Source organism: Oncorhynchus nerka, linkage group LG5 (assembly GCF_034236695.1).
Source record: "Oncorhynchus nerka isolate Pitt River linkage group LG5, Oner_Uvic_2.0, whole genome shotgun sequence".
NCBI lineage: Eukaryota > Metazoa > Chordata > Actinopteri > Salmoniformes > Salmonidae > Oncorhynchus > Oncorhynchus nerka.
This window is the reverse complement of record NC_088400.1, coordinates 2,576,703-2,599,202: the sequence shown is the minus strand read 5'-3', so window position 1 is coordinate 2,599,202 and position 22,500 is coordinate 2,576,703. Positions and strand designations below refer to the sequence as shown.

Genomic DNA, 22,500 nt, shown 5'->3' with positions numbered 1-22,500 from the left:
CCTGTCCCAATCAGAATCACGATCTCCACATTAGCCCTGTCACTAGAACCTGGTGAGATAAACAACAACAACATTAGCCCTGTCACTGGAACCTGGGATAAACAACAACAACATTAGCCCTGTCACTGGAACCTGGTGAGATAAACAACAACAACATTAGCCCTGTCACTGGAACCTGGTGAGATAAACAACAACATCAGCCCTGTCACTGGAACCTGGTGAGATAAACAACAACAACATTAGCCCTGTCACTGGAACCTGGTGAGATAAACAACAACAACATTAGCCCTGTCACTGGAACCTGGGATAAACAACAACAACATTAGCCCTGTCACTGGAACCTGGTGAGATACATAACAACAACATCAGCCCTGTCACTGGAACCTGGGATAAACAACAACAACATTAGCCCTGTCACTAGAACCTGGTGAGATAAACAACAACAACATTAGCCCTGTCACTGGAACCTGGTGAGATAAACAACAACAACATTAGCCCTGTCACTGGAACCTGGTGAGATAAACAACAACATTAGCCCTGTCACTGGAACCTGGGATAAACAACAACAACATTAGCCCTGTCACTGGAACCTGGTGAGATAAACAACAACAACATTAGCCCTGTCACTGGAACCTGGTGAGATAAACAACAACAACATCAGCCCTTTCACTGGAACCTGGGATAAACAACAACAACATTAGCCCTGTCACTGGAACCTGGTGAGATAAACAACAACAACATCAGCCCTTTCACTGGAACCTGGGATAAACAACAACAACATTAGCCCTGTCACTGGAACCTGGTGAGATAAACAACAACAACATCAGCCCTGTCACTGGAACCTGGTGAGATAAACAACAACAACATCAGCCCTTTCACTGGAACCTGGGATAAACAACAACAACATTAGCCCTGTCACTGGAACCTGGTGAGATAAACAACAACAACATCAGCCCTGTGACTGGAACCTGGTGAGATAAACAACAACAACATCAGCCCTGTCACTGGAACCTGGTGAGATAAACAACAACAACATCAGCCCTGTCACTGGAACCTGGGATAAACAACAACAACATTAGCCCTGTCACTGGAACCTGGGATAAACAACAACAACATTAGCCCTGTCACTAGAACCTGGTGAGATAAACAACAACAACATTAGCCCTGTCACTGGAACCTTGAGGGATGAATGGAACCTGGAGGGATGAATGGAACCTGGAGGGATGAATGGAACCTAGAGGGATGAATGGAACCTAGAGGGATGAATGGAACCTGGAGGGATGAATGGAACCTAGAGGGATGAATGGAACCTAGAGGGATGAATGAAACCTGGAGGGATAAATGGAACCTAGAGGGATGAATGGAACCTGGAGGGATGAATGGAACCTGGAGGGATAAATGGAACCTAGAGGGATGAATGGAACCTGGAGGGATGAATGGAACCTAGAGGGATGAATGGAACCTGGAGGGATGAATGGAACCTAGAGGGATGAATGGAACCTGGAGGGATGAATGGAACCTAGAGGGATGAATGGAACCTGGAGGGATGAATGGAACCTAGAGGGATGAATGGAACCTGGAGGGATGAATGGAACCTAGAGGGATGAATGGAACCTAGAGGGATGAGTTCTCAGAGAACCAGTTAAATATCAATTTAGTTCATTATGTATCACCAGCTATCCCACTGAATAATAACCTGAATCATGTATCACCAGCTATCCCACTGAATAATAACCTGAATCATGTATCACCAGATATCCCACTGAATAATAACCTGAATCATGTATCACCAGCTATCCCACTGAATAATAACCTGAATCATGTATCACCAGCTATCCCACTGAATAATAACCTGGATCATGTATCAGCAGGTAGCCTAGTGGTTAGAGTGTAGAGGTGGCAGGTAGCCTAGTGGTTAGAGTGTAGAGGTGGCAGGTAGCCTAGTGGTTAGAGTGTAGAGGTGGCAGGTAGCCTAGTGGTTAGAGTGTAGAGGTGGCAGGTAGCCTAGTGGTTAGAGTGTAGAGGTGGCAGGTAGCCTAGTGGTTAGAGTGTAGAGGTGGCAGGTAGCCTAGTGGTTAGAGTGTAGAGGCGGCAGGTAGCCTAGTGGTTAGAGTGTAGAGGCGGCAGGTAGCCTAGTGGTTAGAGTGTAGAGGTGGCAGGTAGCCTAGTGGTTAGAGTGTAGAGGCGGCAGGGTAGCCTAGTGGTTAGAGTGTAGAGGTGGCAGGTAGCCTAGTGGTTAGAGTGTAGAGGTGGCAGGTAGCCTAGTGGTTAGAGTGTAGAGGTGGCAGGTAGCCTAGTGGTTAGAGTGTAGAGGTGGCAGGTAGCCTAGTGGTTAGAGTGTAGAGGCGGCAGGGTAGCCTAGTGGTTAGAGTGTAGAGGTGGCAGGTAGCCTAGTGGTTAGAGTGTAGAGGTGGCAGGTAGCCTAGTGGTTAGAGTGTAGAGGCGGCAGGGTAGCCTAGTGGTTAGAGTGTAGAGGTGGCAGGTAGCCTAGTGGTTAGAGTGTAGAGCAAGGCAGGTAGCCTAGTGGTTAGAGTGTAGATGTGGCACGTAGCCTAGTGGTTAGAGTGTTCCTAGGTGGCAGGTAGCCTAGTGGTTAGAGTGTAGAGGAGGCAGGGTGGCCTAGTGGTTAGAGTGTAGATGTGGCAGGTAGCCTAGTGGTTAGAGTGTAGAGGTGGCAGGTAGCATAGTGGTTAGTGTGTTGGACTAGTAACCAGAAGGTTGCAAGATTGAATCCCTGAGCTGACAAGGATAAAAATCTGTCGTTCTGCCCCAGAGCAAGGCAGTTAACCCACTGTTCCTAGACCAGTTAACCCACTGTTCCTAGACCAGTTAACCCACTGTTCCTAGACCAGTTAACCCACTGTTCCTAGACCAGTTAACCCACTGTTCCTAGACCAGTTAACCCACTAGACCAGTTAACCCACTGTTCCTAGACCAGTTAACCCACTAGACCAGTTAACCCACTGTTCCTAGACCAGTTAACCCACTGTTCCTAGGCCAGTTAACCCACTGTTCCTAGGCCAGTTAACCCACTAGACCAGTTAACCCACTGTTCCTAGACCAGTTAACCCACTGTTCCTAGACCAGTTAACCCACTAGACCAGTTAACCCACTGTTCCTAGACCAGTTAACCCACTGTTCCTAGACCAGTTAACCCACTGTTCCTAGACCAGTTAACCCACTAGACCAGTTAACCCACTGTTCCTAGACCAGTTAACCCACTAGACCAGTTAACCCACTGTTCCTAGACCAGTTAACCCACTGTTCCTAGACCAGTTAACTCACTGTTCCTAGACCAGTTAACCCACTGTTCCTAGACCAGTTAACCCACTGTTCCTAGACCAGTTAACCCACTGTTCCTAGACCAGTTAACCCACTGTTCCTAGACCAGTTAACCCACTGTTCCTAGACCAGTTAACCCACTGTTCCTAGGCCAGTTAACCCACTAGACCAGTTAACCCACTGTTCCTAGGCCAGTTAACCCACTGTTCCTAGACCAGTTAACCCACTGTTCCTAGACCAGTTAACCCACTGTTCCTAGACCAGTTAACCCACTGTTCCTAGACCAGTTGAAAATAAGAGTTTGTTTAATAAGTTAAATGATTCATCACTATTAGTATCTGTATATAGATCATCACTGTGTATCTGATATCTAATATCTGTTCTCAATGACATGAAGCATTTCGCTGGACCTGCTATACCATCTATATAATCTATACCATCTACAGTATACCATCTGGACCTGCTATACCATCTGGACCTGCTATACCATCTGGACAGTATACCATCTGGACCTGCTATACCATCTGGACCTGCTATACCATCTGGACCTGGTATACCATCTATAACATCTATACCATCTATACCATCTGGACCTGCTATACCATCTAGACCATCTATACCATCTGGACCTGCTATACCATCTAGACCATCTATAACATCTGGACCTGCTATACCATCTATACCATCTATAACATCTGGACCTGCTATACCATCTGGACCTGCTATACCATCTAGACCTGCTATACCATCTGGACCTGCTATACCATCTATATAATCTATACCATCTACAGTATACCATCTAGACCTGCTATACCATCTATACCATCTAGACCTGCTATACCATCTATACCATCTAGACCTGCTATACCATCTATACCATCTAGACCTGCTATACCATCTATATAATCCATACCATCTGGACCTTCTATACCATCTATACCATCTAGACCTGCTATACCATCTGGACCTTCTATACCATCTATACCATCTGGACCTGCTATACCATCTATACCATCTAGACCTGCTATACCATCTGGACCTGCTATACCATCTATATAATCTATACCATCTACAGTATACCATCTATATAATCTATACCATCTGGACCTGCTATACCATCTATATAATCTATACCATCTACAGTATACCATCTAGACCTGCTATACCATCTGGACCTGCTATACCATCTACAGTATACCATCTGGACCTGCTATACCATCTAGACCTGCTATACCATCTGGACCTGCTATACCATCTATATAATCTATACCATCTACAGTATACCATCTAGACCTGCTATACCATCTGGACCTTCTATACCATCTACAGTATACCATCTAGACCTGCTATACCATCTAGACCTGCTATACCATCTGGACCTGCTATACCATCTATATAATCTATACCATCTACAGTATACCATCTATATAATCTATACCATCTGGACCTGGTATACCATCTATATAATGTATACCATCTACAATATACCATCTATATAATATATACCATCTGGACCTGCTATACCATCTGGACCTGGTATACCATCTGGACCTTCTATACCATCTATACCATCTGGACCTGCTATACCATCTGGACCTTCTATACCATCTATACCATCTAGACCTGCTATACCATCTATATAATCTATACCATCTGGACCTGCTATACCATCTATACCATCTGGACCTGCTACACCATCTCGACCATCTATACCATCTGGACCTGCTATACCATCTATACCATCTATACCATCTGGACCTGCTATACCATCTAGACCATCTATACCATCTGGACCTACTATACCATCTAGACCATCTATAACATCTGGACCTGCTATACCATCTATACCATCTATAACATCTGGACCTGCTATACCATCTGGACCTGCTATACCATCTATACCATCTGGACCTGCTATACCATCTATACAATCTGGACCTGCTATACCATCTATACCATCTGGACCTGCTATAACATCTATACCATCTGGACCTGCTATACCATCTATACCATCTGGACCTGCTATACCATCTATACCATCTGGACCTGCTATACCATCTATAACATCTATTACAGCTATACCATCTGGACCTGCTATACCATCTGGACCATCTGGACCTGCTATGCCATCTGGACCATCCATACCATCTGAACCTGCTATACCATCTAGACCATCTATATCATCTGGACCTGCTATACCATCTAGACCATCTGGACCTGCTATACCATCTATACCATCTGGACCATCTGGACCTGCTATACCATCTATACCATCTGGACCTGCTATACCATCTATACCATCTGGACCATCCATACCATCTGGACCTGCTATACCATCTATACCATCTGGACCATCTGGACCTGCTATACCATCTGGACCTGCTATACCATCTATAGCATCTGGACCAGCTATACCATCTATACCATATGGACCTGCTATACCATCTATACCACCTAGACCTGCTATACCATCTATACCATCTGGATCTGCTATACCATCTGGACAATCTATACCATCTGGACCTGATATACCATCTAAACCATCTGGACCTGCTATACCATCTATACCATCTAGACCTGCTATACCATCTATACCATCTGGATCTGCTATACCATCTGGACAATCTATACCATCTGGACCTGCTATACCATCTATACCATCTGGACCTGCTATACCATCTAGACAATCTATACCATCTGGACCTGCTATACCATCTATACCATCTATACCATCTGGACCTGCTATACCATCTAGACAATCTATACCATCTGGACCTGCTATACCATCTATACCATCTGGACCTGCTATACCATCTATACCATCTATACCATCTGGACCTGCTATACCATCTAGACAATCTATACCATCTGGACCTGCTATACCATCTATACCATCTGGACCTGCTATACCATCTATACCATCTGGATCTGCTATACCATCTGGACAATCTATACCATCTGGACCTGCTATACCATCTATACCATCTGGACCTGCTATACCATCTAGACAATCTATACCATCTGGACCTGCTATACCATCTATACCATCTGGACCTGCTATACCATCTATACCATCTGGACCATCTGGACCTGCTATACCATCTAGACCTGCTATACCATCTCTACCATCTGGATCTGCTATACCATCTGGACAAACCATACCATCTGGACCTGATATACCATCTATACCATCTATACCATCTGGACCTGCCATACCATCTAGACAATCTATACCATCTGGACCTGCTATACCATCTGGACCTGGTATACCATCTATATAATCTATACCATCTGGACCTGCTATACCATCTATACCATCTATACCATCTGGACCTGATATACCATCTATACCATCTATACCATCTGGACAATCTATACCATCTGGACCTGGTATACCATCTATACCATCTATACCATCTGGACCTGCTATACCATCTATACCATCTGGACCATCTGGACCTGCTATACCATCTGGACCTGCCATACCATCTAGACAATCTATACCATCTGGACCTGATATACCATCTATACCATCTATACCATCTGGACCTGCTATACCATCTGGACCTGGTATACCATCTATATAATCTATACCATCTGGACCTGCTATACCATCTATACCATCTATACCATCTGGACCTGATATACCATCTATACCATCTATACCATCTGGACAATCTATACCATCTGGACCTGGTATACCATCTATACCATCTATACCATCTGGACCTGCTATACCATCTATACCATCTGGACCTGCTATACCATCTGGACCTGCTATACCATCTATAGCATCTGGACCAGCTATACCATCTATACCATCTGGACCTGCTATACCATCTATACCATCTAGACCTGCTATACCATCTATACCATCTGGATCTGCTATACCATCTGGACAATCTATACCATCTGGACCTGATATACCATCTATACCATCTGGACCTGCTTTACTATCTATACCATCTAGACCTGCTATACCATCTATACCATCTGGATCTGCTATACCATCTACAGTATACCATCTAGACCTGCTATACCATCTAGACCTGCTATACCATCTGGACCTGCTATACCATCTATATAATCTATACCATCTACAGTATACCATCTATATAATCTATACCATCTGGACCTGGTATACCATCTATATAATGTATACCATCTACAATATACCATCTATATAATATATACCATCTGGACCTGCTATACCATCTGGACCTGGTATACCATCTGGACCTTCTATACCATCTATACCATCTGGACCTGCTATACCATCTGGACCTTCTATACCATCTATACCATCTAGACCTGCTATACCATCTATATAATCTATACCATCTGGACCTGCTATACCATCTATACCATCTGGACCTGCTACACCATCTCGACCATCTATACCATCTGGACCTGCTATACCATCTATACCATCTATACCATCTGGACCTGCTATACCATCTATAACATCTATACCATCTATACCATCTATACCATCTGGACCTGCTATACCATCTAGACCATCTATACCATCTGGACCTACTATACCATCTAGACCATCTATAACATCTGGACCTGCTATACCATCTATACCATCTATAACATCTGGACCTGCTATACCATCTGGACCTGCTATACCATCTATACCATCTGGACCTGCTATACCATCTATACAATCTGGACCTGCTATACCATCTATACCATCTGGACCTGCTATAACATCTATACCATCTGGACCTGCTATACCATCTATACCATCTGGACCTGCTATACCATATATACCATCTGGACCTGCTATACCATCTATAACATCTATTACAGCTATACCATCTGGACCTGCTATACCATCTGGACCATCTGGACCTGCTATGCCATCTGGACCATCCATACCATCTGAACCTGCTATACCATCTAGACCATCTATATCATCTGGACCTGCTATACCATCTAGACCATCTGGACCTGCTATACCATCTATACCATCTGGACCATCTGGACCTGCTATACCATCTATACCATCTGGACCTGCTATACCATCTATACCATCTGGACCATCCATACCATCTGGACCTGCTATACCATCTATACCATCTGGACCATCTGGACCTGCTATACCATCTGGACCTGCTATACCATCTATAGCATCTGGACCAGCTATACCATCTATACCATATGGACCTGCTATACCATCTATACCACCTAGACCTGCTATACCATCTATACCATCTGGATCTGCTATACCATCTGGACAATCTATACCATCTGGACCTGATATACCATCTAAACCATCTGGACCTGCTATACCATCTATACCATCTAGACCTGCTATACCATCTATACCATCTGGATCTGCTATACCATCTGGACAATCTATACCATCTGGACCTGCTATACCATCTATACCATCTGGACCTGCTATACCATCTAGACAATCTATACCATCTGGACCTGCTATACCATCTATACCATCTATACCATCTGGACCTGCTATACCATCTAGACAATCTATACCATCTGGACCTGCTATACCATCTATACCATCTGGACCTGCTATACCATCTATACCATCTATACCATCTGGACCTGCTATACCATCTAGACAATCTATACCATCTGGACCTGCTATACCATCTATACCATCTGGACCTGCTATACCATCTATACCATCTGGATCTGCTATACCATCTGGACAATCTATACCATCTGGACCTGCTATACCATCTATACCATCTGGACCTGCTATACCATCTAGACAATCTATACCATCTGGACCTGCTATACCATCTATACCATCTGGACCTGCTATACCATCTATACCATCTGGACCATCTGGACCTGCTATACCATCTAGACCTGCTATACCATCTCTACCATCTGGATCTGCTATACCATCTGGACAAACCATACCATCTGGACCTGATATACCATCTATACCATCTATACCATCTGGACCTGCCATACCATCTAGACAATCTATACCATCTGGACCTGCTATACCATCTGGACCTGGTATACCATCTATATAATCTATACCATCTGGACCTGCTATACCATCTATACCATCTATACCATCTGGACCTGATATACCATCTATACCATCTATACCATCTGGACAATCTATACCATCTGGACCTGGTATACCATCTATACCATCTATACCATCTGGACCTGCTATACCATCTATACCATCTGGACCATCTGGACCTGCTATACCATCTGGACCTGCCATACCATCTAGACAATCTATACCATCTGGACCTGATATACCATCTATACCATCTATACCATCTGGACCTGCTATACCATCTGGACCTGGTATACCATCTATATAATCTATACCATCTGGACCTGCTATACCATCTATACCATCTATACCATCTGGACCTGACCATACCATCTATACCATCTATACCATCTGGACAATCTATACCATCTGGACCTGGTATACCATCTATACCATCTATACCATCTGGACCTGCTATACCATCTATACCATCTGGACCTGCTATACCATCTGGACCTGCTATACCATCTATAGCATCTGGACCAGCTATACCATGTATACCATCTGGACCTGCTATACCATCTATACCATCTAGACCTGCTATACCATCTATACCATCTGGATCTGCTATACCATCTGGACAATCTATACCATCTGGACCTGATATACCATCTATACCATCTGGACCTGCTTTACTATCTATACCATCTAGACCTGCTATACCATCTATACCATCTGGATCTGCTATACCATCTGGACAATCTATACCATCTGGACCTGCTATACCATCTATACCATCTGGACCTGCTATACCATCTAGACAATCTATACCATCTGGACCTGCTATACCATCTATACCATCTATACCATCTGGACGTGCTATACCATCTAGACAATCTATACCATCTGGACCTGCTATACCATCTATACCATCTGGACCTGCTATACCATCTATACCATCTATACCATCTGGACCTGCTATACCATCTAGACAATCTATACCATCTGGACCTGCTATACCATCTATACCATCTGGACCTGCTATACCATCTATACCATCTGGATCTGCTATACCATCTGGACAATCTATACCATCTGGACCTGCTATACCATCTATACCATCTGGACCTGCTATACCATCTAGACAATCTATACCATCTGGACCTGCTATACCATCTATACCATCTGGACCTGCTATACCATCTATACCATCTGGACCATCTGGACCTGCTATACCATCTAGACCTGCTATACCATCTCTACCATCTGGATCTGCTATACCATCTGGACAATCTATACCATCTGGACCTGATATACCATCTATACCATCTATACCATCTGGACCTGCCATACCATCTAGACAATCTATACCATCTGGACCTGATATACCATCTATACCATCTATACCATCTGGACCTGCTATACCATCTGGACCTGGTATACCATCTATATAATCTATACCATCTGGACCTGGTATACCATCTATACCATCTATACCATCTGGACCTGCTATACCATCTATACCATCTAGACAATCTATACCATCTGGACCTGATATACCATCTATACCATCTATACCATCTGGACCTGCTATACCATCTGGACCTGGTATACCATCTATATAATCTATACCATCTGGACCTGCTATACCATCTATACCATCTATACCATCTGGACCTGCTATACCATCTATAACATCTATACCATCTATACCATCTGGACCTGCTATACCATCTATACCATATATACCATATACACCATCTATACCATCTATACCATCTAGACCTGCTATACCATCTCTACCATCTGGACCATCTGGACCTGCTATGCCAGCTGGACCATCTATACCATCTGGACCTGCTATACCATCTATACCATCTATACCATCTGGACCTGCTATACCATCTATACCATCTGGACCTGCTATACCATCTATACCATCTGGATCTGCTATACCATCTGGACAATCTATACCATCTGGACCTGCTATACCATCTATACCATCTGGACCTGCTATACCATCTAGACAATCTATACCATCTGGACCTGCTATACCATCTATACCATCTGGACCTGCTATACCATCTATACCATCTGGACCATCTGGACCTGCTATACCATCTAGACCTGCTATACCATCTCTACCATCTGGATCTGCTATACCATCTGGACAATCTATACCATCTGGACCTGATATACCATCTATACCATCTATACCATCTGGACCTGCCATACCATCTAGACAATCTATACCATCTGGACCTGATATACCATCTATACCATCTATACCATCTGGACCTGCTATACCATCTGGACCTGGTATACCATCTATATAATCTATACCATCTGGACCTGCTATACCATCTATACCATCTAGACAATCTATACCATCTGGACCTGCTATACCATCTATACCATCTATACCATCTGGACCTGCTATACCATCTATAACATCTATACCATCTATACCATCTATACCATCTGGACCTGCTATACCATCTATACCATCTATACCATATACACCATCTATACCATCTATACCATCTATACCATCTAGACCTGCTATACCATCTATACCATCTGGACCTGCTATACCATCTATACCATCTATACCATCTATACCATCTATACCATCTATACCATCTAGACCTGCTATACCATCTATACCATCTATACCATATACACCATCTATACCATCTATACCATCTAGACCTGCTATAACATCTTTACCATCTATACCATATACACCATCTATACCATATATACCATATACACCATCTATACCATCTATACCATCTAGACCTGCTATACCATCTATACCATCTGGACCATCTGGACCTGCTATGCCAGCTGGACCATCTATACCATCTGGACCTGCTATACCATCTATACCATCTATACCATCTGGACCTGCTATCCTTCTGGACCTGCTATACCATCTATACCATCTGGACAATCTGGACCTGCTATACCATCTATACCATCTGGACAATCTGGACCTGCTATACCATCTATACCATCTAGACCTGCTATACCATCTATACCATCTGGACCTGCTATACCATCTATACCATCTACACCATCTGGACCTGCTATACCATCTATACCATCTATACCATCTGGACCTGCTATACCATCTAGACAATCTATACCATCTGGACCTGATATACCATCTATACCATCTAGACCTGCTATACCATCTAGACTTGCTATACCATCTGGACCTGCTATACCATCTATACCATCTATACAATCTGGACCTGCTATACCATCTGGACAATCTATACCATCTGGACCTGGTATACCATCTATACCATCTATACCATCTGGACCTGCTATACCATCTATACCATCTGGACCTGCTATACCATCTATACCATCTAGACCTGCTATACCATCTATACCATCTGGATCTGCTATACCATCTGGACAATCTATACCATCTGGACCTGCTATACCATCTATACCATCTGGACCTGCTATACCATCTATACCATCTGGACCTGCTATACCATCTGGACCATCTGGACCTGCTATACCATCTAGACCTGCTATACCATCTCTACCATCTGGATCTGCTATACCATCTGGACAATCTATACCATCTGGACCTGATATACCATCTATACCATCTATACCATCTGGACCTGCCATACCATCTAGACAATCTATACCATCTGGACCTGATATACCATCTATACCATCTATACCATCTGGACCTGCTATACCATCTGGACCTAGTATACCATCTATATAATCTATACCATCTGGACCTGCTATACCATCTATACCATCTATACCATCTGGACCTGATATACCATCTATACCATCTGGACAATCTATACCATCTGGACCTGGTATACCATCTATACCATCTATACCATCTGGACCTGCTATACCATCTATACCATCTAGACAATCTATACCATCTGGACCTGCTATACCATCTATACCATCTATACCATCTGGATCTGCTATACCATCTATAACATCTATACCATCTATACCATCTATACCATCTGGACCTGCTATACCATCTATACCATCTATACCATATACACCATCTATACCATCTATACCATCTAGACCTGCTATACCATCTATACCATCTGGACCATCTGGACCTGCTATGTCAGCTGGACCATCTATACCATCTGGACCTGCTATACCATCTATACCATCTATACCATCTGGACCTGCTATCCTTCTGGACCTGCTATACCATGTATACCATCTGGACAATCTGGACCTGCTATACCATCTATACCATCTAGACCTGCTATACCATCTATACCATCTGGACCTGCTATACCATCTGGACAATCTATACCACCTGGACCTGCTATACCATCTATACCATCTACACCATCTGGACCTGCTATACCATCTATACCATCTATACCATCTGGACCTGCTATACCATCTAGACAATCTATACCATCTGGACCTGATATACCATCTATACCATCTAGACCTGCTATACCATCTAGACTTGCTATAACATCTGGACCTGCTATACCATCTATACCATCTATACCATCTGGACCTGCTATACCATCTGGACAATCTATACCATCTGGACCTGCTATACCATCTATACCATCTATACCATCTGGACCTGCTATACCATCTGGACAATCTATACCATCTGGACCTGCTATACCATCTGGACAATCTATACCATCTGGACTTGCTATACCATCTATACCATCTATACCATCTGGACCTGCTATACCATCTGGACCTGCTATACCATCTATATAATCTATACCATCTGGACCTGCTATACCATCTGGACCTGCTATACCATCTATACCATCTGGACCTGCTATACCATCTATATAATCTATACCATCTAGACCTGCTATACCATCTGGACCTGCTATACCATCCATATAATCTATACCATCTGGACCTGCTATACCATCTATACCATCTATACCATCTGGACCTGATATACCATCTATACCATCTGGACAATCTATACCATCTGGACCTGGTATACCATCTATACCATCTATACCATCTGGACCTGCTATACCATCTATACCATCTAGACAATCTATACCATCTGGACCTGCTATACCATCTATACCATCTATACCATCTGGATCTGCTATACCATCTATAACATCTATAACATCTATACCATCTATACCATCTGGACCTGCTATACCATCTATACCATCTATACCATATACACCATCTATACCATCTATACCATCTATACCATCTAGACCTGCTATACCATCTATACCATCTGGACCATCTGGACCTGCTATGTCAGCTGGACCATCTATACCATCTGGACCTGCTATACCATCTATACCATCTATACCATCTGGACCTGCTATCCTTCTGGACCTGCTATACCATCTATACCATCTGGACAATCTGGACCTGCTATACCATCTATACCATCTAGACCTGCTATACCATCTATACCATCTGGACCTGCTATACCATCTGGACAATCTATACCACCTGGACCTGCTATACCATCTATACCATCTACACCATCTGGACCTGCTATACCATCTATACCATCTATACCATCTGGACCTGCTATACCATCTAGACAATCTATACCATCTGGACCTGATATACCATCTATACCATCTAGACCTGCTATACCATCTAGACTTGCTATAACATCTGGACCTGCTATACCATCTATACCATCTATACCATCTGGACCTGCTATACCATCTGGACAATCTATACCATCTGGACCTGCTATACCATCTATACCATCTATACCATCTGGACCTGCTATACCATCTGGACAATCTATACCATCTGGACCTGCTATACCATCTGGACAATCTATACCATCTGGACCTGCTATACCATCTAGACTTGCTATACCATCTGGACCTGCTATACCATCTATACCATCTATACCATCTGGACCTGCTATACCATCTGGACCTGCTATACCATCTATATAATCTATACCATCTGGACCTGCTATACCATCTGGACCTGCTATACCATCTATACCATCTGGACCTGCTATACCATCTATATAATCTATACCATCTAGACCTGCTATACCATCTGGACCTGCTATACCATCCATATAATCTATACCATCTGGACCTGCTATACCATCTATACCATCTATAACATCTGGACCTGCTATACCATCTATAGCATCTGGACCAGCTATACCATCTACAGCATCTTGACCATCTGGACCTGCTATACCATCTATACCATCTGGACCTGCTATACCATCTATACCATCTGGACCATCTATAACATCTATACCATCTATACCATCTGGACCTGCTACACCATCTAGACCATCTATAACATCTGGACCTGCTACACCATCTAGACCATCTATAACATCTGGACCTGCTACACCATCTAGACCATCTATAACATCTGGACCTGCTACACCATCTAGACCATCTATAACATCTGGACCTGCTACACCATCTAGACCATCTATAACATCTGGACCTGCTACACCATCTAGACCATCTATAACATCTGGACCTGCTATACCATCAATACCATCTATACCATCTGGACCTGCTATACCATCTATACCATCTATAACATCTGGACCTGCTATACCATCTATACCATCTGGACCTGCTATACCATCTATACCATCTGGACCTGCTATACCATCTATACCATCTCGACCTGCTATACCATCTATACCATCTATACCATCTGGAACTGCTATACCATCTATACCATCTAGACAATCTATACCATCTGGACCTGCTATAACATCTGGACCTGCTGTGTGTGTGTGTGTGTGTCTGAAGGCTGTGTGTGTTCCTGTCTCACCCAGCACTGTGACGGCAGCGGAGGAGTGTGCGCAGCCCCTCTGATTACAGGCGGTGCAGGTGTAGAGACCGGCGTCCTCTTCTCTGACACGCTGGATACTCAAAGTCCTGTTGGCGTCCTGTAGCTGCAGTCCTACACACACACACCCACACCCACACACACACACACACACACACACACACACACACACACACACACACACACACACACACAGCTGTCAATCACTGACACAAACACACACGTAGGCGTGCACTTGCGCACACACACACCACTCTGACAAACACACACACACATACACTCACCTAGTCTTGCTTGTCTGCGAACCTGACAACTACTCAGATTGATGTAGCCAGGCCAGCCAGGCCAGCCAATCCCCCTCCCTCCCTCCCTCCCTCCCTCGAGGAAGATCCTCGACTTCGGCGATGTCATTTACAAAATGGCCTCCAATACTCAGCAAACTGGATGCAGTCGATCACAGTGCCATCCGTTTTGTCACCAAATCACCTTATACCACCCACCAGTGCGACCTGTATGCTCTAGTCGGCTGGCCCTCACTACATATTCGTCGCCAGACCCACTGGCTCCAGGTCAGCTATAAGTCTTTGCTAGGTAAAGCTCCGCCTTATCTCAGCTCACTGGTCACGATGGCAACACCCATCCATAGCACGCGCTCCAGCAGGTGTATCTCACTGATCATCCCTAAAGCCAACACCTCATTTGCCCGCTATTCGTTCCAGTTCTCTGATGCCAGTGACTGGAACGAACTGCAAAAATCGCTGAAGTTGGAGACTTTTATCTCCCTCACCAACTTTAAACACCAGCTATCTGAGCAGCTAACCGATCGCTGCAGCTGCACATAGTCCATCTGTAAATAGCCCACCCAATCTAACTACCTTTTTATTCACCTTTCTGCTCACCAGTCTCTATTTGCACATAATCATCTGCTCATCTATCACTCCAGTGTTAATCTGCTAAATTGCATTAACTTCGCTACTATGGCCTATTTATTGCCTACCTCTTTTTCTATTATGTTATTGACTGTATGTTTTGTTTATTCCATCGTGTAACTCTGTTGTTGTTGTTTGTGTCGAACTGCTTTGCTTTATCTTGGCCAGGTCGCACTCGTAAATGAGAACTTGTTCTCAACTGGTCTACCTGGTTAAATAAAGGTGATCTGGTCTACCTGGTTAAATAGAGGTGATCTGGTCTACCTGGTTAAATAAAGGTGATCTGGTTAAATAAAGGTGATCTGGTTAAATAAAGGTGATCTGGTTATATAAAGGTGATCTGGTTAAATAAAGGTGATCTGGTCTACCTGGTTAAATAAAGGTGATCTGGTCTACCTGGTTAAATAAAGGTGATCTGGTTATATAAAGGTGATCTGGTTAAATAAAGGTGATCTGGTTATATAAAGGTGATCTGGTTAAATAAAGGTGATCTGGTCTACCTGGTTAAATAAAGGTGATCTGGCCTACCTGGTAAAATAAAGGTGATCTGGCCTACCTGGTTAAATAAAGGTGATCTGGTCTACCTGGTTAAATAAAGGTGATCTGGTCTACCTGGTTAAATAAAGGTGATCTGGTATACCTGGTTAAATAAAGGTGATCTGGTCTACCTGGTTAAATAAAGGTGATCTGGTCTACCTGGTTAAATAAAGGTGATCTGGCCTACCTGGTTAAATAAAGGTGATCTGGTCTACCTGGTTAAATAAAAGTGATCTGGTCTACCTGGTTAAATAAAGGTGATCTGGTTAAATAAAGGTGATCTGGTTAAATAAAGGTGATCTGGCCTACCTGGTTAAATAAAGGTGATCTGGCCTACCTGGTTAAATAAAGGTGATCTGGCCTACCTGGTTAAATAAAGGTGATCTGGCCTACCTGGTTAAATAAAGGTGATCTGGCCTACCTGGTTAAATAAAGGTGATCTGGTTAAATAAAGGTGATCTGGTTAAATAAAGGTGATCTGGCCTACCTGGTTAAATAAAAGTGGTCTGGTCTACCTGGTTAAATAAAGGTGATCTGGTTAAATAAAGGTGATCTGGTTAAATAAAGGTGATCTGGTTAAATAAAGGTGATCTGGTCTACCTGGTTAAATAAAGGTGATCTGGCCTACCTGGTTAAATAAAGGTGATCTGGTTAAATAAAGGTGATCTGGTTAAATAAAGGTGATCTGGTTAAATAAAGGTGATCTGGTTAAATAAAGGTGATCTGGCCTACCTGGTTAAATAAAGGTGATCTGGTCTACCTGGTTAAATAAAGGTGATCTGGTCTACCTGGTTAAATAAAGGTGATCTGGTCTAACTGGTTAAATAAAGGTGATCTGGTCTACCTGGTATAATAAAGGTGATCTGGTCTACCTGGTTAAATAAAGGTGATCTGGTCTACCTGGTTAAATAAAGGTGATCTGGTTAAATAAAGGTGATCTGGTCTACCTGGTTAAATAAAGGTGATCTGGTCTACCTGGTTAAATAAAGGTGATCTGGTCTACCTGGTTAAATAAAGGTGATCTGGTCTACCTGGTTAAATAAAGGTGATCTGGTCTACCTGGTTAAATAAAGGTGCTCTGGTTAAATAAAGGAGATCTGGTTAAATAAAGGTGATCTGGTCTACCTGGTTAAATACAGGTGATCTGGTCTACCTGGTTAAATAAAGGTGATCTGGTTAAATAAAGGTGATCTGGTCTACCTGGTTAAATAAAGGTGATCTGGTCTACCTGGTTAAATAAAGGTGATCTGGTCTACCTGGTTAAATAAAGGTGACCTGGTTAAATAAAGGTGATCTGGTTAAATAAAGGTGATCTGGTCTACCTGGTTAAATAAAGGTGATCTGGCCTACCTGGTTAAATAAAGGTGACCTGGTTAAATAAAGGAGATCTGGTTAAATAAAGGTGATCTGGTCTACCTGGTTAAATACAGGTGATCTGGTCTACCTGGTTAAATAAAGGTGATCTGGTTAAATAAAGGTGATCTGGTCTACCTGGTTAAATAAAGGTGATCTGGTCTACCTGGTTAAATAAAGGTGATCTGGTCTACCTGGTTAAATAAAGGTGACCTGGTTAAATAAAGGTGATCTGGTTAAATAAAGGTGATCTGGTCTACCTGGTTAAATAAAGGTGATCTGGTTAAATAAAGGTGATCTGGTCTACCTGGTTAAATAAAGGTGATCTGGCCTACCTGGTTAAATAAAGGTGATCTGGTCTACCTGGTTAAATAAAGGTGATCTGGTATACCTGGTTAAATAAAGGTGATCTGGTCTACCTGGTTAAATAAAGGTGATCTGGTCTACCTGGTTAAATAAAGGTGATCTGGCCTACCTGGTTAAATAAAGGTGATCTGGTCTACCTGGTTAAATAAAAGTGATCTGGTCTACCTGGTTAAATAAAGGTGATCTGGTTAAATAAAGGTGATCTGGTTAAATAAAGGTGATCTGGCCTGGTTAAATAAAGGTGATCTGGCCTACCTGGTTAAATAAAGGTGATCTGACCTACCTGGTTAAATAAAGGTGATCTGGCCTACCTGGTTAAATAAAGGTGATCTGGCCTACCTGGTTAAATAAAGGTGATCTGGTTAAATAAAGGTGATCTGGTTAAATAAAGGTGATCTGGCCTACCTGGTTAAATAAAAGTGGTCTGGTCTACCTGGTTAAATAAAGGTGATCTGGTTAAATAAAGGTGATCTGGTTAAATAAAGGTGATCTGGTCTACCTGGTTAAATAAAGGTGATCTGGCCTACCTGGTTAAATAAAGGTGATCTGGTTAAATAAAGGTGATCTGGTTAAATAAAGGTGCTCTGGTTAAATAAAGGTGATCTGGTTAAATAAAGGTGATCTGGCCTACCTGGTTAAATAAAGGTGATCTGGTCTACCTGGTTAAATAAAGGTGATCTGGTCTACCTGGTTAAATAAAGGTGATCTGGTCTACCTGGTTAAATAAAGGTGATCTGGTCTACCTGGTTAAATAAAGGTGATCTGGTCTACCTGGTTAAATACAGGTGATCTGGTCTACCTGGTTAAATAAAGGTGATCTGGTTAAATAAAGGTGATCTGGTCTACCTGGTTAAATAAAGGTGATCTGGCCTACCTGGTTAAATAAAGGTGATCTGGTCTACCTGGTTAAATAAAGGTGACCTGGTTAAATAAAGGTGATCTGGTTAAATAAAGGTGATCTGGTCTACCTGGTTAAATAAAGGTGATCTGGCCTACCTGGTTAAATAAAGGTGACCTGGTTAAATAAAGGAGATCTGGTTAAATAAAGGTGATCTGGTCTACCTGGTTAAATACAGGTGATCTGGTCTACCTGGTTAAATAAAGGTGATCTGGTTAAATAAAGGTGATCTGGTCTACCTGGTTAAATAAAGGTGATCTGGTCTACCTGGTTAAATAAAGGTGATCTGGTCTACCTGGTTAAATAAAGGTGACCTGGTTAAATAAAGGTGATCTGGTTAAATAAAGGTGATCTGGTCTACCTGGTTAAATAAAGGTGATCTGGTTAAATAAAGGTGATCTGGTCTACCTGGTTAAATAAAGGTGATCTGGCCTACCTGGTTAAATAAAGGTGATCTGGTCTACCTGGTTAAATAAAGGTGATCTGGTCTACCTGGTTAAATAAAGGTGATCTGGTATACCTGGTTAAATAAAGGTGATCTGGTCTACCTGGTTAAATAAAGGTGATCTGGTCTACCTGGTTAAATAAAGGTGATCTGGCCTACCTGGTTAAATAAAGGTGATCTGGTCTACCTGGTTAAATAAAAGTGATCTGGTCTACCTGGTTAAATAAAGGTGATCTGGTTAAATAAAGGTGATCTGGTTAAATAAAGGTGATCTGGCCTACCTGGTTAAATAAAGGTGATCTGGCCTACCTGGTTAAATAAAGGTGATCTGACCTACCTGGTTAAATAAAGGTGATCTGGCCTACCTGGTTAAATAAAGGTGATCTGGCCTACCTGGTTAAATAAAGGTGATCTGGTTAAATAAAGGTGATCTGGTTAAATAAAGGTGATCTGGCCTACCTGGTTAAATAAAAGTGGTCTGGTCTACCTGGTTAAATAAAGGTGATCTGGTTAAATAAAGGTGATCTGGTTAAATAAAGGTGATCTGGTCTACCTGGTTAAATAAAGGTGATCTGGCCTACCTGGTTAAATAAAGGTGATCTGGTTAAATAAAGGTGATCTGGTTAAATAAAGGTGCTCTGGTTAAATAAAGGTGATCTGGTTAAATAAAGGTGATCTGGCCTACCTGGTTAAATAAAGGTGATCTGGTCTACCTGGTTAAATAAAGGTGATCTGGTCTACCTGGTTAAATAAAGGTGATCTGGTCTACCTGGTTAAATAAAGGTGATCTGGTCTACCTGGTTAAATAAAGGTGATCTGGTCTACCTGGTTAAATAAAGGTGATCTGGTCTACCTGGTTAAATAAAGGTGATCTGGTTAAATAAAGGTGATCTGGTCTACCTGGTTAAATAAAGGTGATCTGGTCTACCTGGTTAAATAAAGGTGATCTGGTCTACCTGGTTAAATAAAGGTGATCTGGTCTACCTGGTTAAATAAAGGTGATCTGGTCTACCTGGTTAAATAAAGGTGCTCTGGTTAAATAAAGGAGATCTGGTTAAATAAAGGTGATCTGGTCTACCTGGTTAAATACAGGTGATCTGGTCTACCTGGTTAAATAAAGGTGATCTGGTTAAATAAAGGTGATCTGGTCTACCTGGTTAAATAAAGGTGATCTGGCCTACCTGGTTAAATAAAGGTGACCTGGTTAAATAAAGGAGATCTGGTTAAATAAAGGTGATCTGGTCTACCTGGTTAAATACAGGTGATCTGGTCTACCTGGTTAAATAAAGGTGATCTGGTTAAATAAAGGTGATCTGGTCTACCTGGTTAAATAAAGGTGATCTGGTCTACCTGGTTAAATAAAGGTGATCTGGTCTACCTGGTTAAATAAAGGTGATCTGGTCTACCTGGTTAAATAAAGGTGACCTGGTTAAATAAAGGTGATCTGGTTAAATAAAGGTGATCTGGTCTACCTGGTTAAATAAAGGTGATCTGGTTAAATAAAGGTGATCTGGTCTACCTGGTTAAATAAAGGTGATCTGGCCTACCTGGTTAAATAAAGGTGATCTGGTCTACCTGGTTAAATAAAGGTGATCTGGTCTACCTGGTTAAATAAAGGTGATCTGGTCTACCTGGTTAAATAAAGGAGATCTGGTCTACCTGGTTAAATAAAGGTGATCTGGTCTACCTGGTTAAATAAAGGTGATCTGGCCTACCTGGTTAAATAAAGGAGATCTGGTCTACCTGGTTAAATAAAGGTGATCTGGTCTACCTGGTTAAATAAAGGAGATCTGGTCTACCTGGTTAAATAAAGGTGATCTGGTTAAATAAAGGTGATCTGGTCTACCTGGTTAAATAAAGG

The 22,500-nt window shown here is 42.4% G+C and overlaps 1 protein-coding gene across 1 annotated transcript in view; it reads right to left on the bottom strand.

Moving 5' to 3' along the window:
• Window positions 1–22,500, bottom strand: part of flt4 (fms related receptor tyrosine kinase 4) — a gene marked incomplete at its 5' end in the record, with an annotated part of 116,916 nt that overhangs the window by 33,816 nt on the left and 60,600 nt on the right. Inside the window, 2 exon segments of the mRNA XM_065019015.1 lie at window positions 1–49; window positions 16,094–16,225. The exon segment at window positions 1–49 is cut by the window's left edge and continues 58 nt beyond it. Of these exon segments, the coding sequence (XP_064875087.1) occupies window positions 1–49; window positions 16,094–16,225 (181 nt within the window).